The sequence below is a fragment of the Leptodactylus fuscus genome, chromosome 8, assembly GCF_031893055.1.
Source record: "Leptodactylus fuscus isolate aLepFus1 chromosome 8, aLepFus1.hap2, whole genome shotgun sequence".
Taxonomy (NCBI): Eukaryota; Metazoa; Chordata; class Amphibia; order Anura; family Leptodactylidae; genus Leptodactylus; species Leptodactylus fuscus.
Window position 1 is genome coordinate 35,554,617 of NC_134272.1, and position 26,598 is coordinate 35,581,214.

Below are 26,598 nucleotides of genomic sequence, written 5' to 3' on the forward strand. Positions count from 1 at the left end.
TTAGCCAGTGCTGATTGGCCAGAGTACGGAATTCGGCCAATCAGCGCTGGCCAATGCATTCTATTAGCCCGATGAAGTAGAGCTGAATGTGTGTGCTAAGCACACACATTCAGCACTGCTTCATCACGCCAATACAATGCATTAGCCAGTGCTGATTGGCCAGAGTACGGAATTCGGCCAATCAGCGCTGGCTCTGCTGGAGGAGGCGGAGTCTAAGGTCGGACCTGAATGGAGACTGGTGTGGAGCGATCTTAGACTCCGCCTCCTCCAGCAGAGCCAGCGCTGATTGGCCGAATTCCGTACTCTGGCCAATCAGCACTGGCTAATGCATTGTATTGGCGTGATGAAGCAGTGCTGAATGTGTGTGCTTAGCACACACATTCAGCTCTACTTCATCGGGCTAATAGAATGCATTGGCCAGCGCTGATTGGCCGAATTCCGTACTCTGGCCAATCAGCACTGGCTAATGCATTGTATTGGCGTGATGAAGCAGTGCTGAATGTGTGTGCTTAGCACACACATTCAGCTCTACTTCATCGGGCTAATAGAATGCATTGGCCAATCAGCGCTGGCCAATGCATTCTATTAGCGTGAACTGAGTTTGCACAGGGGTTCTAGTGCACCCTCGGCTCTGCTACATCAGATTGCTACATCTGATGTAGCAGTGCCGAGTGTGCATCAGATGTGTAGTTGAGCAAAACTGACTCAGCACTGCTAAGTCTCTGCATTCGCATAGGAATGCATTGGCCAGCCTTCGGCCAATCAGCGCTGGCTCTGCCGGAGGAGGCGGAGTCTAAGGTCGGACCTGAATGGAGACTGGTGTGGAGCGATCTTAGACTCCGCCTCCTCCAGCAGAGCCAGCGCTGATTTGTCGAGTTCCGTACTCTGGCCAATCAGCGCTGGCCAATGCATTCTATTAGCCCGATGAAGTAGAGCTGAATGTGTGTGCTTAGCACACACATTCAGCTCTACTTCATCAGGCTAATAGAATACATTGGCCAATCAGCGCTGGCCAATGCATTCTATTAGCTTGATGAAGCAGAGTGTGCACAAGGATTCAAGCGCACCCTCGGCTCTGATGTAGCAGAGCTGAGGGTGCACAAGGGTTCAAGTGCACCCTCGGCTCTCCTACATCAGAGCCGAGGGTGCGCTTGAACCCTTGTGCAGCCTCGGCTCTGCTACATCAGAGCCGAGGGTGCGCTTGAACCCTTGTGCACACTCTGCTTCATCAAGCTAATAGAATGCATTGGCCAGCACTGATTGGCCAGAGTACGGAATTCGGCCAATCAGCGCTGGCCAATGCATCCCTATGGGAAAAAGTTTATCTCACAAAAATCACAATTACACACCCGATAGAGCCCCAAAAAGTTATTTTTAATAACATTCCCCCCTAAATAAAGGTTATCCCTAGCTATCCCTGCCTGTACAGCTATCCCTGTCTCATAGTCACAAAGTTCACATTCTCATATGACCCGGATTTGAAATCCACTATTCGTCTAAAATGGAGGTCACCTGATTTCGGCAGCCAATGACTTTTTCCAATTTTTTTCAATGCCCCCGGTGTCGTAGTTCCTGTCCCACCTCCCCTGCGCTGTTATTGGTGCAAAAAAGGCGCCAGGGAAGGTGGGAGGGGAATCGAATTTTGGCGCACTTTACCACGTGGTGTTCGATTCGATTCCAACATGGCGAACACCCTGATATCCGATCGAACATGTGTTCGATAGAACACTGTTCGCTCATCTCTATTGCCTAACTGTCCTTGTATCATTTGATACAGGGTAACAGCGGTTTAGCTCCATTCATCTGACAGATATGTGAACTAGTGGGGGCCACTATGAAGCACATTGTACAGCCTGGGGATGACTATGGAGCAGATTGTACTGTGTGTGGGGGCCACTGTGGGGCAGGTTGTACTGCGTGGGGGCCACTGTGGGGCAGATTGTACTGTGTGGGGCCCCTTCACTACTTATATCACACAGTATCTGTTTCATAGCAGACATGTGATATTAGTACGGGCTGTAATAACATGGCACGGTCACTATAAAACAGATCCTGTGCAATGTAAATAGTGAATATTAATTGTTCAAATGTAACAAATGCAGTGACCTTTACCTTTCAGTACAAAGTTGTTTGTATCATTGAAAGCTCGGTAAAGCCCCATTCACACGACTGTATTTTGGTCTGTAACTTTCCGCAATTATGGATCTGCACAGTATTAAGGTTAAATTGCCGTGTTGGCACTTTGAGATAATATAGTGGGTTTTGGGTTGCAGTTTGGGTCTCTAAAAGGTTCTCCATCACTTAATTAGACTGTTATAGTCATGTGCGTGAGCATTATTAGCAGTGCAGTGTGTACAGGGTTCTAGTTTGTACATTGATTTTATACTGGACGTGCAAAATTTCAATTTTCTTGATTGGTATATATATATATATATATATATATATATATATATATATATATATAAAAGTTAATTTAAAGTCATGTTGTTTTGAATGTGTGATATATCAAATTTATTTTATTAATTTTTTGTTGATAAATCCATAAAGGTTTTTTTTTTCTACATGATAAGTTCTCAAAGGCACCATTTTTAGAAAAATGTCAATTATTGACTAACTTTTATCTTTTTCTAGCAATTTTGCCTTTTTATGTTATACATTTTGTAATGTGTACTTTATAGTATAAATAACATACTATCTTTATTCTGCAAGTCAGTACAATTATGGAGATACCAAATGTATACACTTTTTATGTTTTACTACTTTTACTTAATAACATAAATTATTTTAAAAATATAGTTTGCTTTGCTCAGTTAGTCACAATGACGACCCCCTTGGATGTCTCAGTCCCAATTAATTGCGACATATAAGGGGTTAAGCAGTTGTGATCATGTTATCACCATCTGTTTCTGTTGTAGCAGGATGTCTATTGTATGTTACACTGCACTGCTGATGGTCCAGTCTCTGCTCCTCCATTTTTTGCCACAAATTGTACGCTAATTTGTCTTAACACTCACCTGCCCAGTAAGTTCTATTAAACTGTGAAGAAACATAATGTATCATTCAAAGGCAGGATTTTATCTTAGAATTGTGATTGCTCTCCCTATATAAGTGTTTTCTAGTTATCATAGTGTTTCATTTTTGCAAAACCTTTATGTATTCAGCACTAAGCACTCATGCATATGACTGTATTACAGACTGTATTATAGTTCCATAAGCCTTTAATATTATATGTAGGTATGAATAGGTTTTCCATCATCAGATGCCATAATACTATGTGAATTGTACAGAAGCGACATACAGAGTAGCTAGTACTCAATAGTATAAAATCACAGGAATTCCAAGTCATATTATCCTAACAAAGATTATATAAATTTGTATTCAATTTAACTCAATTTAATTTTAATGCTTAAGAAAACGCTGTTCTTTAAATATGGTGGCCACTCAGTAGCTGACAGGGCCATCGCTACTGGGTCTCAGCTATACATAGCAGGGACCCAGAGGTAATGTTTGTGATAAGAAACTTCTCTGACTGCGAAAACTAAACCTCTCAGATGCCATGGTCGGATGTGACCACCGGTATATGAGAGGTTACTTACTGCTCGTTCACATCTGCTCCCAGGCCTCCGTTATGCAGGTTTCCGTTTCCTGCACAAAACAGGGCAGGAGACAGAAACCTGCAGGACTCTTTCATACCCATTCATTTGAATGGGTTTGAAAAGTGTCCGGCCGTGAGCGCCGGTGAGCATTAAAACAGTTTTTTTTTTAACCGGACACAGAGTCGGACATGCAGTACTCTGTGTCCGGTTTAAAAAAAACCGGTTTTGCCGCAGAGAGCTCAAAACGTTCACCAGCGCTGATGGCTGCACTCGGCATGACAGGTTTCCGTCTTCTGCCGGCAGAAGATGGAAACCTAATATGGAGTACCGAACGCTGGTGTGAACCCAGCGTTACTTCACTTTCCGTTTGACAGCTGTTATCATGTAGTAAGATGCGGGGAACCACTTTGATAAGGCTTAAAAGTAATGTAGTTATTCTCCCATAGGCTGAAATACTTTCGTATTGCAGACTGTGGTATAAATAGTATAATGACTGTAGGTTGAAGCCCCTCGGGGGGGGGGGGGGGCTAGAAAACATTAAAAAGGTTTAAAAAAATATAAACAAGAATAAAAAATGTAAAAATTGAAACCATCTTCCTTTACTTAAACTGAATATAAAGATAAGCAAAAATAAACACATTCCCTAATGCCATTAAAATACAAAAATATTTATCCCAATATGTATCCCATAATGCTGTATCAGAAAAAAGTATCACCACAAGGTGATAGGCTAAGGCTACATGTTACGCAAATGCAGCTTTTTGAGTTGCAGATTTTTATTTGTTTTTTTGAAACAAAGTCAAGAGTATATTGAGCATAAGGGAGAAGTATAAGAACTTCCTATATATTTCCCATTCCTTTTGTATCCATTCTTGGCTTTGGCTACAAAACCTTAGCAAAATCTGAAACAAAAAAAGCTGCTTTTCCACAATGTGGGGCCTCTTCTTGCAAAAAATGCCCCCTTGCACAGTTACATACTATTAACACATGACACATGATATATGATCCTACTGACCCGCAGAATATACTATAGGTAATGTGCCATTTATACTTATAACATATACCATAGAAAAAAAAAACATAAGAAGATAGTGCAGCTATGCTTTTTTTACAGCTTCACTGCATCTTCATACATTGTATGGAATACTGAATGTTGCCATTAGGAAGTCAAGTTTGTCTCACAAAAAACAAGCTTTTATATTGAAAAATAAAAGAATTGTTACTTTGGAAACTATGGAGTAAAAAACAAAAACGCAAACATTTCCTGATCATAAGCCTTTAAAAAATCACTTTAGCTTATACCAGCGGTTCTCAACCTGTGGGTCGCGACCCCTACGGGGGTCGAACGACCAAAACAAAGGGGTCGCCTAAAGCATACCTCCCAACCATCCCGGTTGGTGGGAGGTATGTCCCGGTTTCAACTTATCGGCACCCGGAGGACGCCGATGAGTTGAACACACAAGCGATTAAAGCAGGAGCTGTCACAGCCAGCTCCTGCTTTAAACGCTTCGCTGCAACTTCTGCAGCAAAGTCACATCGCAGCTACAACTATATGAGTAAGCGAGACTGAGCGGGTGGCGGGGGAGCGTTGGAAGGTGAGTATAAGAGGTTTTTTTTCGTTTTAAACATTAAGGTGGAATATAATGAAGGGGCAGATGAAAGGGGGGACGGCATGACACTGGGGGCAGAGATGGAGGGACATGAAACTCTGGGCAGATGAAGGGGGGGACGGCATGACACTGGGGGCAGAGATGGAGAGACCTGAAGCTCTTGGCAGAGGTGGGGGAACATGAAACTGGGGAACAGATGGGGACATGAAACTGGGGGAAGAGATGGGGAACATGAAACTGGGGGGCAGATGAAGGGGGGTACAGCATGACACTGGGGGCAGAGATGGGGGGACATGAAACTGGGGAAGACATGGGGGACTTGAAACTGGGGGCAGAGATGGGGGGACATGAAACTGTGGGCAGAGATGGGGGGGACATGAAACTGGAGACAGAGATGGAGGGGGGGGACATGAAACTGGGGGCAGATGAAGGGGTTATATGAAACTGGGGGAGAGATGGCGAGGGGACATATAATGTCCGGGTGACTGTAGGAGGATTATACTGTGTGGGAACACATGAAAAATTAATGAGAATGGGCAGAGTCAACATAAAAGTGGGCGGAGCTTTGTTCACCGCGGCACGCGCCGCATATTTTGTCCCTCTTTCTAATCTTCAAAAGTTGGGAGGTATGCCTAAAGCCATCAGAAAATACATATTTCCGATGGCTTTAGCCACTCAGAAGCTACGCTACTGTCTGCAGCAATGCTATTCAGCTGGAACACGCTGTTGTAGACGTGTGTTCCAAACTGAATGGGGTCACCGCAACATGAGGAACTGTATTGTGGGGTCACGGCATTAGAAAGGTTGAGAACCACTGGCTTATACTGTAATGAATGTGACTTGTTATATCTTCAATTTCTTACAAATCCCCGGGATATCTGAAGACTGAACTCAAACATGTAATTCTGAATTTTAATTTAATATATCAAGATTCAAAGACATGAAACAACATTTTAATGAATATTATTTAATGAGGAATTTTCAAAATGAACATTTCCATTAATTAATGCAGATGCTGGAGACGTCTGAATGATCCTACTCTTGAGCTATTGGCTCCCCAGTTGGTATATCTCCTGTACTCTCCAGGTCTCAGGTAATACTGACGCCCCTTGTAATTAGGCTCCTCATAAAACATCCAGTGACCATCAAGAACATTACAGGAATGGATGTCATGGTAACGGAACTTCTCATAGACACACTGACAATCTTCGGTAAACTCCATCATTTGTCCCCTGAAATCTTCCTTCTCGTAAACCTTAATGATGAAAGGCCCTCGGTGCTATGGAAGAAAGCAAGTTAGGTAAGTAAATCTGGCTGAAATGGTGCAATATATAATAATAATAATAATAAAAATAATAATAATAATATATAATTGTGTAATATATAACGCAGTAATCAATTTATTAGTGGTATTAAATACTGAAATAGCTCATTATCTTGAAGCTAGGACTTGGAGTAGTAAGAGATAGGCCACTGCTTTGGGTGCCACTTCATGGTTGGGGGTGGGGTGGGGCGTGGGGGGTTAATCAGGGACTCAAGTACCATAAAGGTGACCTTAGCTATAGACTCTCCCAGGACTTCAGGGGATAGCAATTTAGCCTTAAGCCCTACATTGGTTCACAAGCCTGGATACCTCAGTTTATGTGGACACAAGGCTATGATGTTCTGTAATCTCCACATATTGTACACAAATGTATGTAGGAGCTTTCAATCTCTAGTCTTCTTCCTATGACTGGAGTATCTTTGTAGCACTCATATCCCAGTGATATCTTATGGCCAGAAGGTCCTTGGTATCACATGACCAATAAGGTCCAGACAGTTGGAAAAAAAGAAACCTGATTATGTTAATTTGTGTGTCTATGTGTGTTTTGTCACTGTGAGTGTCCTCCATGTAATTTAAAGAGGGCCTTTCATGTCCTCGGGCACACGTGGTTTTATATACCGCTAGAAAGCCAACAGTGCGCTGAATTCAAGGGCAAGAGATAGCGGTGCCCTTACCCATAGCTCTTAACCGTCAGAAGGGTTTTCCTGACAGTCTAGCTGGGCTGTGAGAAACACCCCTCCTGACAGTAGTGTCTATAGCGCTGTACTGTCAGAAGAGGTGTTCCTTACTACCCAGCCATGACTCTGGACTGACTGTACTCATCCATAGATTAGTACTGGGGAGGGGGGAGGTAAGCGTTCCTCACCGCCTCACCGTTCAGTGTCATGGCTGGGTGGTAAGGAATGCCCCCTCTGGTAGTACAGAGCTATGGACAGTACTGTCAGAAGGCGCGTTCCTCACAGCCCAGCTAGACTGTCAGGAACGCCCTTCTGACGGTGAAGAGAAATTGGTAAGGGCACCGATATCTCTTGCCCCGGGGCACATAACGAGAATGCCAACAGTGCGCTGAAATCAGTGCAGTGTTGGCTTTCTAGCAGTATATAAAATCACATGTGCAGGAGGACATAAAAAGTCCTCTTAAATATGTATGCTGCAGGGTGTAATGCTCAGTATCTGCCCTTGGCCTGTATCATATACACAGTAGATACAACATAGTTTACTTCTATTACTTTGTATATACTGTATACAGTGAAATACTTCTACTTTCCTATACACCTAGACACGGCACTGTACAGCTTTTATTGCCTTTACATACAGACACTGGAAAGTTCCATTTCTCTCGTCCTGTATATGAACACACAACTTCTTTTGTACTATGTACTGGGTAAAATTTTAGTATATACTTTTTTGTATATATAGACAGAGCACATTGCCAGCTCTCTTATCGTGTATGTTGGGTTTAACCCTTAGTATCATCTCTTATTCTGTATATACGGTTCTTCCAAAGTACATACTCTCATGTTCTGTATATATCAGCATTTTACAGTACCATTTTCCTTGTACTATATGCATGGATACTGTACAGTACTACTTTCCTTGGTAAGGATAGGGCTTTGTCTATCATTTGTAAACAAAACTTATATTTTTAACAAGATATTAGACAATAATATATTTATGGACCTCCACCTACCATACGGCATTGTAATATTGGTACCCTTCTTTATGGCAAAATAGGGAGTGCATGAATGTAATATTGTAATATAATGTAATATAATATATATAAATATAAATATAATATTATATTATATATAATATATATAAATATAAATCTTAAATAAATATAAATGCTTGCATACCTGCGTAGTTAGGTGACAGGATCTAATTGAGTCATTAAAGCCCATCCATTGCTGGAAATCAGGATATTCTCCTCTCCTCAGGTAATACTGATATCCTTTGTAGTTGGGTTGTTCATAGAGGATCCAATTTCCACTCTCCACTCGGATTGAGTTACAACGATTAAAATATGAGGACAGGTCAGAGCAGTCAGAGCTGCACTCATAGGAGCGGCCCTGGAAGTTCTTGTCCTCGTAGAAGATGATCTGAAATGCAATAATTAAACATTGATGGTTATCTTGGACATATTGTTTGAGACTCTATTGAACAAAGCCATTTAGCAGGCAATTATTGGCAAGGAAAGCTTGTATAAGCGCGTGTTCCTGACAACCATCCTGTCTAATAGAGCTGATAGTCACTCTATGTACTTGTATATTCATCGGGTGAGCTGCTAACTGAGCACGTGTATAATGTACTGTGGGTCTGCAGCACCGGTTCACCTACTGGGTATACGAGCCTAGTGCAGCGTTATACGCAGTCCTCAGCATGTATTTAGAGAAACAATTATTGTGCACACATCTGCAGTATAATTGTATGTATTGTAAGTAGTGGTACACTTCAGACAGACAGAGAGAAGTGACATGAAACACTACAACATGCAGGAACTAGATGCTTATTTTATAAAGATTCACATCTCATTCTTTCAAATTTCTGGCAAACACGTATTTCTATGTAAATTAAAAGAGTACTTAAAAATGGTGATATGTAGCGGCAAACATAGAGCACACGTTGCTTAATAATTGTTTTTCATTGCCCTTACCTCAATTCTAATGTTAGATTTTGTATAATTGTATGGCTTTTTATCATTTTAGTGCAGTATTATTCTAGCTACAGTTACAATTGTGCAGGTGTTAATATACAAATGCAGTATACAGATTTATATTACAATTGCACAATATGTGGGATATACAATTGTAATCTTAAAAGTACTATATTACAAATTGCCAAAATACATGGCATGATATATGCTTGCTAACATTGCAGACACCTCTTACCTTTCCCATGGTGGATGTAGAGTTGCTATGAGAGCTAGTCACTAATGGAATGGATCTTCTTGTCCTTTTATATATATTGGCCATTGCTGCATTCAGCAGATCTTTAAAGGAACCACCATTTCTGTTTACTAAGTTAAATGTACAGTATAGCTTTATTGTGCTTCTTTGTGTTGTTGCCTTTGTTAATGTATGCTTACTAGAAGCAGTTGCTAGAGCTTTACAGTTTTTTTTTCTACTGACTTTATTTGACAACACTTTGTTCACTTATCCTATAATATAAAATGCAGCCAATGCACTTTGCTTATATCACCTTACATAAATCCCTGGGAAACGTATGGCATATTAAATAATGAAATATGAAACTGGATAATTTAGGGATGTACTTGTAAGGGGGTCAGTTCTGTGTGTAGACTTGACCCTTATTTTAGGTTCTTACTCTTTCAATAATGAGACTATATCTGTAAGGCCCGGTTCACATCTGTGTTTGGGTTTCCATTCGGGGAGTCTGCTTGGGGAACCTATATGCATAAAAAAGTGGTTATCTAAGGACACCTGTGGACCCCATAGAATATAATGGGAATTGTGTGGTTTCCGCATGAAACATGCAGAGAGAATAGTCCTGCAAGCAGCACTTTTCCCTCCGCATGTTTCATGCGGAAACTGAGTGGAAACCACATGGACCACATGGGTATAGTCTATGGGGTCCATAGGTTTCATTAGGTAACCATTAGGATTGAGCGATCGGGATCGGGAAAGATCGGATCCCAATCGGCGATTGAGCAAATTTCATGATCGCAATAATAATTTCGATCCCGATCTTTTTAGGCGGGATCAAGGTCTGACATTAGTTCCCACAATGCTTGACTGCTGGCCAATCATTGTGAGAAAAGCTACATGATGCCTGAAACTCAGGCACCATGTTAGCTATGGGCAACTCAGGAACAAGTTGCGTTTTATTAACAGGATTATCACAGTGCATGATTTATTCCAGGGCTGGAGTGTAATTGCTCTGGGGAGAGGGCGCGCTGCTAAATGCTGGGTTAATAAGTAAGAGGAGGGGGCCGCGGTGCGCACCAATATCACTGATGGCAGATGTGGCACTCTTTATAGCAGCTGCTTCCCGGAGACATTACCAGGCGCCGATCAATAACACAGCATTCAGCGCTTCTACTAGAGGTCCTGGAGCAAGACGTACAGCTGCAGCCAGCACCGGGGCAGGGGAACAGCATTCAGCCCGGGGGCCATCACAAAAGACAGGGGGCAGTAACATTCTAGGCAACAAGCGCTCCATTTACACCTGGCCCGGCCTGCAGTCTGTGTGTGGGTGCGATCCCAGCCCATGACATAATGCCGGAGAGTGGTCATAGAGCATTCATGAGTCATGGGGGCTTGGAATGGGGGTACACACAGAAAAACAGGAATACATAAACTCCTAAACTCAAATATTGCTCAAAATGTACCAAATCCTGAAAAATCAGCTCTAGGGTTGAGCGATCGGGATCGGGAAAGATCGGATCCTGATTGGCGATCAAGCAAATTTCCCGATCAGGAACGGGATCGGCTGGAAAATGATCGAAAATCAGATTTTAAAAATGATCCTGGAATCTCAAGATCTACTCAACCTTAGTAACCATTTTTTATGTGTATAATGCTTATACCCCAAGCACACTCCCCGAATGGAAACCCAAACGCAGATGTAACCCAGGCATAACTTGAAATTTATCTTTACTCAAACTGGAGGCACAATGCTTGTTGGTTACAGTACACATGGCAAGGTTTTTCAGTACTTTCCAGATGCTTAAGAAATAAATTCATAGCAGCTCTGCTGTGATTCATCTCTGTATTTTGACACAGTCACAGTAAAGAAATAATAATTACATTGGTGGTCAGTGGTAAAAAAAAAAATATATATATATAGCAAAAACATGCCGCTATTGGCGGTCACAGACCAACAATTCAACCCTTAGGCTGTTTAAACTAATGGGCTAAAGCTCTTGCATTTGGGTCAGTCACTGAAGCTACTGAAATTATTATATATCTAGAGAAATCACATAAGAGGTTAAGATCAGTGGCGTAACTACCGCAGTAGCAGCAGAGGCAGCTGCCACAGGGCCCGGGACATTAGGGGGCCCGGTGACAGCTGCTACCGCTGCTATCATTGTACTCAGGGGGTCTTTTCAGACCCCCGAGTATAATGATCGGCGGCCCGGGAGAGGTAAGAAGCATAAAAAACACTGTTACTTACCTCTCCACGATCCGGGCAGGCTCCGGCCTAGTCGTCTGACATCTCATGACCCCGGCCTGGTCATGTGACGTCTGACGTCATTGAAGATGGACTACTTTGGAGGCATAGGAGCTGGGAGATATGGTGAGTAACAGAGTTTTTTTTATGTTTTTCTCCCCCTGGGTCTCCGATTATTATACTCTGGGGTCTGAAAACACCCCAGAGTATAATAATTGTTTATGGGTGTCCACAGTGGGACATAATACTGTGTGCAGGGCCACTATGGGACATAATACTGTACGTAGGGGCCAATATGGGGGATAATACTGTGTGCAGGGGCCACTATGGGGTACAATACTGTGTGCAGGGGCCACTATGGGGGATAATACTGTGTGGAGGAGCCACTATGGGGGATAATACTGTGTGCAGGGGCCACTATGGGGGATAATATTTTATGGAGGGGCCACTATGGGGGATAATACTGTATGGAGGGGACACTATGGGGGATAATACTGTGAGGAGGGGCCACTAAAGGACATAATACTGTGTGCAGGGGCCACTATGGTGCATAATAGAGTGCGCAGGAATGCGTAGGAGGGGGTCGGTCGAGGTCATCGGTGTCGGTCGGGGGGGGGGGGGGGGGGGCGTGCAAAAGTTCACCACGGGGCTCCCGCCATTCCTAATTACGTCACTGTTAAAGTGTTAAAGATATTTATCCATTCTCAATCCTATCTATACAGGGACCTATTTTTGAGAATATATATATATATATATATATATATATATATATATATATATATATATCGTGTGTAATACTGTATACAAATCCAACACCAACAATGCAACACCTCACTAGAATAATAAAAGAAATGCAATATACAGTATATCTTTATTAAAAATCAATAAAAACACATAAAACCCATGGCATAGTCTGGGATTGATTTTTTCCCTGTTGAAGCACATCCTGTTTGGTCTGTATAGCAGCTTATTTGTTTGTCCCCTGCACTGTCTAATGACATTGACTCTATTTTGAAGATTGGTTTGCAATTGATTCTAGTTGCCCCATACAACCTGTTTTGATAATACCCTGCTTCCCCGAAAATAAGACATCCCCCAAAAGTAAGGCATGGGGGAGGTTTTGTTAAATTGCCTAATATAAGGCACCCCCCCCGAAAATAAGACATCCCCAAAAACACTGCAGCCGGCAGAACACTGTGCACGATGTTCCGTGTGCACAGGTATGCCGGCTGCTGCCTCTGCTGTGATACCACTGTTCCTGCTGCTGTAAGATGAGCTGGGAAAGCATCGTATGCTGTGGGGAGTCCACTCTCCCAGCTCATCCCACAGCAGCCGGAACAGTGGTATCACAGCAGAGGAGGCAGCCAGCTTTCCTGTGCACACGGAGCACAGCGTTCAGCCGGCTGCAATGCCCACTAAGTGAGGCTCTCCGGCACAACCGCCGGAAGCCTCGCTAATCTCTGCTAAGCCCCGCCAACCACTTCCACCACCGTGATCAACAGCAGCACCAGCGCTGCTATGAAGATGGGGAAGGTAACTAGCATACCTCCCCCCACCACCACCACCTCTTGAACCACCTACAACCGGCAGTCATGCCGGCACTCCGTTAAGGAAGCACCGGCATGACTGCCAATTGTCCCCCGCTCCAGCCGCTCCATAAGACATCCCCTGAAAATAAGACAGGTCATATATTTCGGAAGAGAATTTAATATAAGACACTGTCTTATTTTCGGGGAAACAGGGTATGTACCCAAGGGTAGTGGGGAAATGGCAATATGTTATGCGTGGATTTTTATGTTTATATGGATTTTCAATAAAGATGTGTAATGCATTTTTTTTTTTATTATTATTGCTGTGTGGTGTTGCATAACTGGTTTTATATTGATACATTCTGCTTACTCCTATTTTTTGCACTGCTGATTCTCAAGTGTGACTGGTCTTTGAGTGCAGGTGCATTTGAATTAGGAACATTCTGTATTGAAATTTCTTTATATGTGGACTATTTAAGATAAGATAATATAAGATAAGATAATCCTTTAGTGGTCCCAAAACACCAGTGACTGTCTTTCTGCTGTCTCAAATATGTCTTCACTCCATCTGAAACTAAATCTCTCCAAGACTGAACTACTACTGTTTCCACCAGTAACGTAACTAGGAATGGCAGGGCCCCCGTGTCGAGCTTTTGACATGCCCCCCCCTCCTGACCGACACCGAAGACCTTGACTGACCGACTCCCCACCGCATTCCTGCGAGCTCTATTATGCCCCATAGCAGCCCCTGCTCACAGTATTATGCTCCATAGTGGCCCCTGCACACAGTATTATGCCCCATATTGGCCCCAGTACACAGTATTATGCCCCATAGTTGCCCCTGCACATAGTATTGTATAGTACATGTTATCACCATCTGTTTCTGTTGTAGCAGGATGTCTATTGTATGTTACACTGCACTGCTGATGGTCCAGTCTCTGCTCCTCCATTTTTTGCCACAAATTGTACGCTAATTTGTCTTAACACTCACCTGCCCAGTAAGTTCTATTAAACTGTGAAGAAACATAATGTATCATTCAAAGGCAGGATTTTATCTTAGAATTGTGATTGCTCTCCCTATATAAGTGTTTTCTAGTTATCATAGTGTTTCATTTTTGCAAAACCTTTATGTATTCAGCACTAAGCACTCATGCATATGACTGTATTACAGACTGTATTATAGTTCCATAAGCCTTTAATATTATATGTAGGTATGAATAGGTTTTCCATCATCAGATGCCATAATACTATGTGAATTGTACAGAAGCGACATACAGAGTAGCTAGTACTCAATAGTATAAAATCACAGGAATTCCAAGTCATATTATCCTAACAAAGATTATATAAATTTGTATTCAATTTAACTCAATTTAATTTTAATGCTTAAGAAAACGCTGTTCTTTAAATATGGTGGCCACTCAGTAGCTGACAGGGCCATCGCTACTGGGTCTCAGCTATACATAGCAGGGACCCAGAGGTAATGTTTGTGATAAGAAACTTCTCTGACTGCGAAAACTAAACCTCTCAGATGCCATGGTCGGATGTGACCACCGGTATATGAGAGGTTACTTACTGCTCGTTCACATCTGCTCCCAGGCCTCCGTTATGCAGGTTTCCGTTTCCTGCACAAAACAGGGCAGGAGACAGAAACCTGCAGGACTCTTTCATACCCATTCATTTGAATGGGTTTGAAAAGTGTCCGGCCGTGAGCGCCGGTGAGCATTAAAACAGTTTTTTTTTTAACCGGACACAGAGTCGGACATGCAGTACTCTGTGTCCGGTTTAAAAAAAACCGGTTTTGCCGCAGAGAGCTCAAAACGTTCACCAGCGCTGATGGCTGCACTCGGCATGACAGGTTTCCGTCTTCTGCCGGCAGAAGATGGAAACCTAATATGGAGTACCGAACGCTGGTGTGAACCCAGCGTTACTTCACTTTCCGTTTGACAGCTGTTATCATGTAGTAAGATGCGGGGAACCACTTTGATAAGGCTTAAAAGTAATGTAGTTATTCTCCCATAGGCTGAAATACTTTCGTATTGCAGACTGTGGTATAAATAGTATAATGACTGTAGGTTGAAGCCCCTCGGGGGGGGGGCTAGAAAACATTAAAAAGGTTTAAAAAAATATAAACAAGAATAAAAAATGTAAAAATTGAAACCATCTTCCTTTACTTAAACTGAATATAAAGATAAGCAAAAATAAACACATTCCCTAATGCCATTAAAATACAAAAATATTTATCCCAATATGTATCCCATAATGCTGTATCAGAAAAAAGTATCACCACAAGGTGATAGGCTAAGGCTACATGTTACGCAAATGCAGCTTTTTGAGTTGAAGATTTTTATTTGTTTTTTTGAAACAAAGTCAAGAGTATATTGAGCATAAGGGAGAAGTATAAGAACTTCCTATATATTTCCCATTCCTTTTGTATCCATTCTTGGCTTTGGCTACAAAACCTTAGCAAAATCTGAAACAAAAAAAGCTGCTTTTCCACAATGTGGGGCCTCTTCTTGCAAAAAATGCCCCCTTGCACAGTTACATACTATTAACACATGACACATGATATATGATCCTACTGACCCGCAGAATATACTATAGGTAATGTGCCATTTATACTTATAACATATACCATAGAAAAAAAAAACATAAGAAGATAGTGCAGCTATGCTTTTTTTACAGCTTCACTGCATCTTCATACATTGTATGGAATACTGAATGTTGCCATTAGGAAGTCAAGTTTGTCTCACAAAAAACAAGCTTTTATATTGAAAAATAAAAGAATTGTTACTTTGGAAACTATGGAGTAAAAAACAAAAACGCAAACATTTCCTGATCATAAGCCTTTAAAAAATCACTTTAGCTTATACCAGCGGTTCTCAACCTGTGGGTCGCGACCCCTACGGGGGTCGAACGACCAAAACAAAGGGGTCGCCTAAAGCATACCTCCCAACCATCCCGGTTGGTGGGAGGTATGTCCCGGTTTCAACTTATCGGCACCCGGAGGACGCCGATGAGTTGAACACACAAGCGATTAAAGCAGGAGCTGTCACAGCCAGCTCCTGCTTTAAACGCTTCGCTGCAACTTCTGCAGCAAAGTCACATCGCAGCTACAACTATATGAGTAAGCGAGACTGAGCGGGTGGCGGGGGAGCGTTGGAAGGTGAGTATAAGAGGTTTTTTTTCGTTTTAAACATTAAGGTGGAATATAATGAAGGGGCAGATGAAAGGGGGGACGGCATGACACTGGGGGCAGAGATGGAGGGACATGAAACTCTGGGCAGATGAAGGGGGGGACGGCATGACACTGGGGGCAGAGATGGAGAGACCTGAAGCTCTTGGCAGAGGTGGGGGAACATGAAACTGGGGAACAGATGGGGACATGAAACTGGGGGAAGAGATGGGGAACATGAAACTGGGGGGCAGATGAAGGGGGGTACAGCATGACACTGGGGGCAGAGATGGGGGGACATGAAACTGGGGAAGACATGGGGGACTTGAAACTGGGGGCAGAGATGGGGGGACATGAAACTGTGGGCAGAGATGGGGGGGACATGAAACTGGAGACAGAGATGGAGGGGGGGGACATGAAACTGGGGGCAGATGAAGGGGTTATATGAAACTGGGGGAGAGATGGCGAGGGGACATATAATGTCCGGGTGACTGTAGGAGGATTATACTGTGTGGGAACACATGAAAAATTAATGAGAATGGGCAGAGTCAACATAAAAGTGGGCGGAGCTTTGTTCACCGCGGCACGCGCCGCATATTTTGTCCCTCTTTCTAATCTTCAAAAGTTGGGAGGTATGCCTAAAGCCATCAGAAAATACATATTTCCGATGGCTTTAGCCACTCAGAAGCTACGCTACTGTCTGCAGCAATGCTATTCAGCTGGAACACGCTGTTGTAGACGTGTGTTCCAAACTGAATGGGGTCACCGCAACATGAGGAACTGTATTGTGGGGTCACGGCATTAGAAAGGTTGAGAACCACTGGCTTATACTTTAATGAATGTGACTTGTTATATCTTCAATTCCTTACAAATCCCCGGGATATCTGAAGACTGAACTCAAACATGTAATTCTGAATTTTAATTTAATATATCAAGATTCAAAGACATGAAACAACATTTTAATGAATATTATTTAATGAGGAATTTTCAAAATGAACATTTCCATTAATTAATGCAGATGCTGGAGACGTCTGAATGATCCTACTCTTGAGCTATTGGCTCCCCAGTTGGTATATCTCCTGTACTCTCCAGGTCTCAGGTAATACTGACGCCCCTTGTAATTAGGCTCCTCATAAAACATCCAGTGACCATCAAGAACATTACAGGAATGGATGTCATGGTAACGGAACTTCTCATAGACACACTGACAATCTTCGGTAAACTCCATCATTTGTCCCCTGAAATCTTCCTTCTCGTAAACCTTAATGATGAAAGGCCCTCGGTGCTATGGAAGAAAGCAAGTTAGGTAAGTAAATCTGGCTGAAATGGTGCAATATATAATAATAATAATAATAAAAATAATAATAATAATATATAATTGTGTAATATATAACGCAGTAATCAATTTATTAGTGGTATTAAATACTGAAATAGCTCATTATCTTGAAGCTAGGACTTGGAGTAGTAAGAGATAGGCCACTGCTTTGGGTGCCACTTCATGGTTGGGGGTGGGGTGGGGCGTGGGGGGTTAATCAGGGACTCAAGTACCATAAAGGTGACCTTAGCTATAGACTCTCCCAGGACTTCAGGGGATAGCAATTTAGCCTTAAGCCCTACATTGGTTCACAAGCCTGGATACCTCAGTTTATGTGGACACAAGGCTATGATGTTCTGTAATCTCCACATATTGTACACAAATGTATGTAGGAGCTTTCAATCTCTAGTCTTCTTCCTATGACTGGAGTATCTTTGTAGCACTCATATCCCAGTGATATCTTATGGTCCAGAAGGTCCTTGGTATCACATGACCAATAAGGTCCAGACAGTTGGAAAAAAAGAAACCTGATTATGTTAATTTGTGTGTCTATGTGTGTTTTGTCACTGTGAGTGTCCTCCATGTAATTTAAAGAGGGCCTTTCATGTCCTCGGGCACACGTGGTTTTATATACTGCTAGAAAGCCAACAGTGCGCTGAATTCAAGGGCAAGAGATAGCGGTGCCCTTACCCATAGCTCTTAACCGTCAGAAGGGTTTTCCTGACAGTCTAGCTGGGCTGTGAGAAACACCCCTCCTGACAGTAGTGTCTATAGCGCTGTACTGTCAGAAGAGGTGTTCCTTACTACCCAGCCATGACTCTGGACTGACTGTACTCATCCATAGATTAGTACTGGGGAGGGGGGAGGTAAGCGTTCCTCACCGCCTCACCGTTCAGTGTCATGGCTGGGTGGTAAGGAATGCCCCCTCTGGTAGTACAGAGCTATGGACAGTACTGTCAGAAGGCGCGTTCCTCACAGCCCAGCTAGACTGTCAGGAACGCCCTTCTGACGGTGAAGAGAAATTGGTAAGGGCACCGATATCTCTTGCCCCGGGGCACATAACGAGAATGCCAACAGTGCGCTGAAATCAGTGCAGTGTTGGCTTTCTAGCAGTATATAAAATCACATGTGCAGGAGGACATAAAAAGTCCTCTTAAATATGTATGCTGCAGGGTGTAATGCTCAGTATCTGCCCTTGGCCTGTATCATATACACAGTAGATACAACATAGTTTACTTCTATTACTTTGTATATACTGTATACAGTGAAATACTTCTACTTTCCTATACACCTAGACACGGCACTGTACAGCTTTTATTGCCTTTACATACAGACACTGGAAAGTTCCATTTCTCTCGTCCTGTATATGAACACACAACTTCTTTTGTACTATGTACTGGGTAAAATTTTAGTATATACTTTTTTGTATATATAGACAGAGCACATTGCCAGCTCTCTTATCGTGTATGTTGGGTTTAACCCTTAGTATCATCTCTTATTCTGTATATACGGTTCTTCCAAAGTACATACTCTCATGTTCTGTATATATCAGCATTTTACAGTACCATTTTCCTTGTACTATATGCATGGATACTGTACAGTACTACTTTCCTTGGTAAGGATAGGGCTTTGTCTATCATTTGTAAACAAAACTTATATTTTTAACAAGATATTAGACAATAATATATTTATGGACCTCCACCTACCATACGGCATTGTAATATTGGTACCCTTCTTTATGGCAAAATAGGGAGTGCATGAATGTAATATTGTAATATAATGTAATATAATATATATAAATATAAATATAATATTATATTATATATAATATATATAAATATAAATCTTAAATAAATATAAATGCTTGCATACCTGCGTAGTTAGGTGACAGGATCTAATTGAGTCATTAAAGCCCATCCATTGCTGGAAATCAGGATATTCTCCTCTCCTCAGGTAATACTGATATCCTTTGTAGTTGGGTTGTTCATAGAGGATCCAATTTCCACTCTCCACTCGGATTGAGTTACAACGATTAAAATATGAGGACAGGTCAGAGCAGTCAGAGCTGCACTCATAGGAGCGGCCCTGGAAGTTCTTGTCCTCGTAGAAGATGATCTGAAATGCAATAATTAAACATTGATGGTTATCTTGGACATATTGTTTGAGACTCTATTGAACAAAGCCATTTAGCAGGCAATTATTGGCAAGGAAAGCTTGTATAAGCGCGTGTTCCTGACAACCATCCTGTCTAATAGAGCTGATAGTCACTCTATGTACTTGTATATTCATCGGGTGAGCTGCTAACTGAGCACGTGTATAATGTACTGTGGGTCTGCAGCACCGGTTCACCTACTGGGTATACGAGCCTAGTGCAGCGTTATACGCAGTCCTCAGCATGTATTTAGAGAAACAATTATTGTGCACACATCTGCAGTATAATTGTATGTATTGTAAGTAGTGGTACACTTCAGACAGACAGAGAGAAGTGACATGAAACACTACAACATGCAGGAACTAGATGCTTATTTTATAAAGATTCACATCTCATTCTTTCAAATTTCTGGCAAACACGTATTTCTATGTAAATTAAAAGAGTACTTAAAAATGGTGATATGTAGCGGCAAACATAGAGCACACGTTGCTTAATAATTGTTTTTCATTGCCCTTACCTCAATTCTAATGTTAGATTTTGTATAATTGTATGGCTTTTTATCATTTTAGTGCAGTATTATTCTAGCTACAGTTACAATTGTGCAGGTGTTAATATACAAATGCAGTATACAGATTTATATTACAATTGCACAATATGTGGGATATACAATTGTAATCTTAAAAGTACTATATTACAAATTGCCAAAATACATGGCATGATATATGCTTGCTAACATTGCAGACACCTCTTACCTTTCCCATGGTGGATGTAGAGTTGCTATGAGAGCTAGTCACTAATGGAATGGATCTTCTTGTCCTTTTATATATATTGGCCATTGCTGCATTCAGCAGATCTTTAAAGGAACCACCATTTCTGTTTACTAAGTTAAATGTACAGTATAGCTTTATTGTGCTTCTTTGTGTTGTTGCCTTTGTTAATGTATGCTTACTAGAAGCAGTTGCTAGAGCTTTACAGTTTTTTTTTCTACTGACTTTATTTGACAACACTTTGTTCACTTATCCTATAATATAAAATGCAGCCAATGCACTTTGCTTATATCACCTTACATAAATCCCTGGGAAACGTATGGCATATTAAATAATGAAATATGAAACTGGATAATTTAGGGATGTACTTGTAAGGGGGTCAGTTCTGTGTGTAGACTTGACCCTTATTTTAGGTTCTTACTCTTTCAATAATGAGACTATATCTGTAAGGCCCGGTTCACATCTGTGTTTGGGTTTCCATTCGGGGAGTCTGCTTGGGGAACCTATATGCATAAAAAAGTGGTTATCTAAGGACACCTGTGGACCCCATAGAATATAATGGGAATTGTGTGGTTTCCGCATGAAACATGCAGAGAGAATAGTCCTGCAAGCAGCACTTTTCCCTCCGCATGTTTCATGCGGAAACTGAGTGGAAACCACATGGACCACATGGGTATAGTCTATGGGGTCCATAGGTTTCATTAGGTAACCATTAGGATTGAGCGATCGGGATCGGGAAAGATCGGATCCCAATCGGCGATTGAGCAAATTTCATGATCGCAATAATAATTTCGATCCCGATCTTTTTAGGCGGGATCAAGGTCTGACATTAGTTCCCACAATGCTTGACTGCTGGCCAATCATTGTGAGAAAAGCTACATGATGCCTGAAACTCAGGCACCATGTTAGCTATGGGCAACTCAGGAACAAGTTGCGTTTTATTAACAGGATTATCACAGTGCATGATTTATTCCAGGGCTGGAGTGTAATTGCTCTGGGGAGAGGGCGCGCTGCTAAATGCTGGGTTAATAAGTAAGAGGAGGGGGCCGCGGTGCGCACCAATATCACTGATGGCAGATGTGGCACTCTTTATAGCAGCTGCTTCCCGGAGACATTACCAGGCGCCGATCAATAACACAGCATTCAGCGCTTCTACTAGAGGTCCTGGAGCAAGACGTACAGCTGCAGCCAGCACCGGGGCAGGGGAACAGCATTCAGCCCGGGGGCCATCACAAAAGACAGGGGGCAGTAACATTCTAGGCAACAAGCGCTCCATTTACACCTGGCCCGGCCTGCAGTCTGTGTGTGGGTGCGATCCCAGCCCATGACATAATGCCGGAGAGTGGTCATAGAGCATTCATGAGTCATGGGGGCTTGGAATGGGGGTACACACAGAAAAACAGGAATACATAAACTCCTAAACTCAAATATTGCTCAAAATGTACCAAATCCTGAAAAATCAGCTCTAGGGTTGAGCGATCGGGATCGGGAAAGATCGGATCCTGATTGGCGATCAAGCAAATTTCCCGATCAGGAACGGGATCGGCTGGAAAATGATCGAAAATCAGATTTTAAAAATGATCCTGGAATCTCAAGATCTACTCAACCTTAGTAACCATTTTTTATGTGTATAATGCTTATACCCCAAGCACACTCCCCGAATGGAAACCCAAACGCAGATGTAACCCAGGCATAACTTGAAATTTATCTTTACTCAAACTGGAGGCACAATGCTTGTTGGTTACAGTACACATGGCAAGGTTTTTCAGTACTTTCCAGATGCTTAAGAAATAAATTCATAGCAGCTCTGCTGTGATTCATCTCTGTATTTTGACACAGTCACAGTAAAGAAATAATAATTACATTGGTGGTCAGTGGTAAAAAAAAAAATATATATATATAGCAAAAACATGCCGCTATTGGCGGTCACAGACCAACAATTCAACCCTTAGGCTGTTTAAACTAATGGGCTAAAGCTCTTGCATTTGGGTCAGTCACTGAAGCTACTGAAATTATTATATATCTAGAGAAATCACATAAGAGGTTAAGATCAGTGGCGTAACTACCGCAGTAGCAGCAGAGGCAGCTGCCACAGGGCCCGGGACATTAGGGGGCCCGGTGACAGCTGCTACCGCTGCTATCATTGTACTCAGGGGGTCTTTTCAGACCCCCGAGTATAATGATCGGCGGCCCGGGAGAGGTAAGAAGCATAAAAAACACTGTTACTTACCTCTCCACGATCCGGGCAGGCTCCGGCCTAGTCGTCTGACATCTCATGACCCCGGCCTGGTCATGTGACGTCTGACGTCATTGAAGATGGACTACTTTGGAGGCATAGGAGCTGGGAGATATGGTGAGTAACAGAGTTTTTTTTATGTTTTTCTCCCCCTGGGTCTCCGATTATTATACTCTGGGGTCTGAAAACACCCCAGAGTATAATAATTGTTTATGGGTGTCCACAGTGGGACATAATACTGTGTGCAGGGCCACTATGGGACATAATACTGTACGTAGGGGCCAATATGGGGGATAATACTGTGTGCAGGGGCCACTATGGGGTACAATACTGTGTGCAGGGGCCACTATGGGGGATAATACTGTGTGGAGGAGCCACTATGGGGGATAATACTGTGTGCAGGGGCCACTATGGGGGATAATATTTTATGGAGGGGCCACTATGGGGGATAATACTGTATGGAGGGGACACTATGGGGGATAATACTGTGAGGAGGGGCCACTAAAGGACATAATACTGTGTGCAGGGGCCACTATGGTGCATAATAGAGTGCGCAGGAATGCGTAGGAGGGGGTCGGTCGAGGTCATCGGTGTCGGTCGGGGGGGGGGGGGGGGGCGTGCAAAAGTTCACCACGGGGCTCCCGCCATTCCTAATTACGTCACTGTTAAAGTGTTAAAGATATTTATCCATTCTCAATCCTATCTATACAGGGACCTATTTTTGAGAATATATATATATATATATATATATATATATATATATATATCGTGTGTAATACTGTATACAAATCCAACACCAACAATGCAACACCTCACTAGAATAATAAAAGAAATGCAATATACAGTATATCTTTATTAAAAATCAATAAAAACACATAAAACCCATGGCATAGTCTGGGATTGATTTTTTCCCTGTTGAAGCACATCCTGTTTGGTCTGTATAGCAGCTTATTTGTTTGTCCCCTGCACTGTCTAATGACATTGACTCTATTTTGAAGATTGGTTTGCAATTGATTCTAGTTGCCCCATACAACCTGTTTTGATAATACCCTGCTTCCCCGAAAATAAGACATCCCCCAAAAGTAAGGCATGGGGGAGGTTTTGTTAAATTGCCTAATATAAGGCACCCCCCCCGAAAATAAGACATCCCCAAAAACACTGCAGCCGGCAGAACACTGTGCACGATGTTCCGTGTGCACAGGTATGCCGGCTGCTGCCTCTGCTGTGATACCACTGTTCCTGCTGCTGTAAGATGAGCTGGGAAAGCATCGTATGCTGTGGGGAGTCCACTCTCCCAGCTCATCCCACAGCAGCCGGAACAGTGGTATCACAGCAGAGGAGGCAGCCAGCTTTCCTGTGCACACGGAGCACAGCGTTCAGCCGGCTGCAATGCCCACTAAGTGAGGCTCTCCGGCACAACCGCCGGAAGCCTCGCTAATCTCTGCTAAGCCCCGCCAACCACTTCCACCACCGTGATCAACAGCAGCACCAGCGCTGCTATGAAGATGGGGAAGGTAACTAGCATACCTCCCCCCACCACCACCACCTCTTGAACCACCTACAACCGGCAGTCATGCCGGCACTCCGTTAAGGAAGCACCGGCATGACTGCCAATTGTCCCCCGCTCCAGCCGCTCCATAAGACATCCCCTGAAAATAAGACAGGTCATATATTTCGGAAGAGAATTTAATATAAGACACTGTCTTATTTTCGGGGAAACAGGGTATGTACCCAAGGGTAGTGGGGAAATGGCAATATGTTATGCGTGGATTTTTATGTTTATATGGATTTTCAATAAAGATGTGTAATGCATTTTTTTTTTTATTATTATTGCTGTGTGGTGTTGCATAACTGGTTTTATATTGATACATTCTGCTTACTCCTATTTTTTGCACTGCTGATTCTCAAGTGTGACTGGTCTTTGAGTGCAGGTGCATTTGAATTAGGAACATTCTGTATTGAAATTTCTTTATATGTGGACTATTTAAGATAAGATAATATAAGATAAGATAATCCTTTAGTGGTCCCAAAACACCAGTGACTGTCTTTCTGCTGTCTCAAATATGTCTTCACTCCATCTGAAACTAAATCTCTCCAAGACTGAACTACTACTGTTTCCACCAGTAACGTAACTAGGAATGGCAGGGCCCCCGTGTCGAGCTTTTGACATGCCCCCCCCTCCTGACCGACACCGAAGACCTTGACTGACCGACTCCCCACCGCATTCCTGCGAGCTCTATTATGCCCCATAGCAGCCCCTGCTCACAGTATTATGCTCCATAGTGGCCCCTGCACACAGTATTATGCCCCATATTGGCCCCAGTACACAGTATTATGCCCCATAGTTGCCCCTGCACATAGTATTATCCCCCATAGTGCCCCTGCACACAGTATTATGCCCCATATTGGCCCCAGTACACATTATTATGTCCCATAGTGCCCCTGCACACACAGTATTATGTCCCATAGTGCCCCTGCACACACAGTATTATGCCCCATATTGAACACCCATGAACAATTATAATCTGGGCTCTTTTCAGACCCCACAGTAAAATAATCGGAGACCCAGAGGAGGATGCAAACATAAAAAACACTGTTACTTACCTATCTCCGGCTCCGCTGAAGTCTTCGGTGGTGTCAGCCATCTTTAATGACGTACGGACGTCACATGACCCGGGACGCAAGTGATGTCAGGGTCGTCAGACAACTAGGCCCGATGTCTGTACGGAGTGTGGAGAGGTAAGTAACACTGTTTGTTATGTTCGCTTACCTCTCCTGGGCCTCCGATCCGATATAATAATAGTGTTTTTGTGTGGCCCATGGGTCTCCTGAAGGTTACCACTTTTTAATGCGTATAGGTTTCTGTTCAGGGGGTCCCAAGCAGGCTCCCCGAACGGAAACCTGAATGCAGATGTGAACAGGGCCTAAACATCACATTATAAAATATAATTTTTGTATGTATAATGGTAGACATGTATAGAAGCAAATACAGATAAATAGATAGATAGATAGACAGACGTTGATATGCTGTATATACTTACACATATACACATCTATTCACACACATACATTCATATACAACTTATACACACACCTATCTACACACATACAGGACTCACACAGTATATAAGATACATAATGTAAACACATATACACATCTATACATATTTTATCCAAAAATATACTTACATTTGGCAGAATGGCTGGGTGCCCAGGACATGGAGGAAACTTCTGTACAGCTGTCTGGCAGTAAAGAAAGCAGCTACATCAACTTCTCCCTTCACACTCCAATGCTGAGGAGGGGGAGGGGCGACACAGGAAGCTGCTCAGTGCAGGGAAATCTTGCAAAAAGCAATCAGCAGTCCCTGCATATGGCAATGATTTCTCTGCTGCCGATCTTGTCCTTATGGTAAGGAAAGTATGGGGCCCCTGGGCAATTGCCCAGTTTGCCCCCCCCCTCCCCTAATGCCGGCACTTGGGTCTATTAAGGAAAAAAAAAAACCTGCAGGGTAGCGGCTGTCGCTGGGCTCCTAATGTCCCGGGCCCTGTGGCAGCCGCTACCCCTGCTACCCCGGTAGTTACGCCACTGGTTTCCACCATCTAATAGATCTGTCCCTGATATCCATATCCATTTCAGTCTCAGGCCTTACTATACCTCCTAGGCAGTATGCCCGCTGCCTCGGGGTTGTGTTTGACTCAGACCTTTCTTTCATCCCGTATATCCAATCACTTGAATGCGCTTTTCATCTCCACCTCAAAAACATCTC

At 42.8% G+C, this 26,598-nt stretch overlaps 2 protein-coding genes across 2 annotated transcripts in view; both read right to left on the bottom strand.

Moving 5' to 3' along the window:
* Nucleotides 1–6,186: 6,186 nt before the first annotated feature.
* LOC142217232 (gamma-crystallin-3-like) lies at nt 6,187–9,427 on the bottom strand. Its single transcript, XM_075285426.1, has 3 exons — nt 9,419–9,427; nt 8,387–8,683; nt 6,187–6,485 (listed from the first exon to the last, which is right to left on the bottom strand). The coding sequence occupies exons 1-3, from the start codon at nt 9,425–9,427 to the stop codon at nt 6,210–6,212; spliced, it is 582 nt and encodes a 193-aa protein (XP_075141527.1). The 3' UTR covers nt 6,187–6,209.
* A 7,920-nt stretch (nt 9,428–17,347) lies between these two features.
* Nucleotides 17,348–26,598, bottom strand: part of LOC142216490 (gamma-crystallin-3-like) — a 401,417-nt gene continuing 392,166 nt past the window's right edge. Inside the window, exon 3 of the mRNA XM_075284360.1 lies at nt 17,348–17,646. Coding sequence (XP_075140461.1) covers nt 17,371–17,646 — 276 coding nt within the window. The 3' untranslated portion in view covers nt 17,348–17,370. The remainder of the gene's footprint in view (nt 17,647–26,598) is intronic.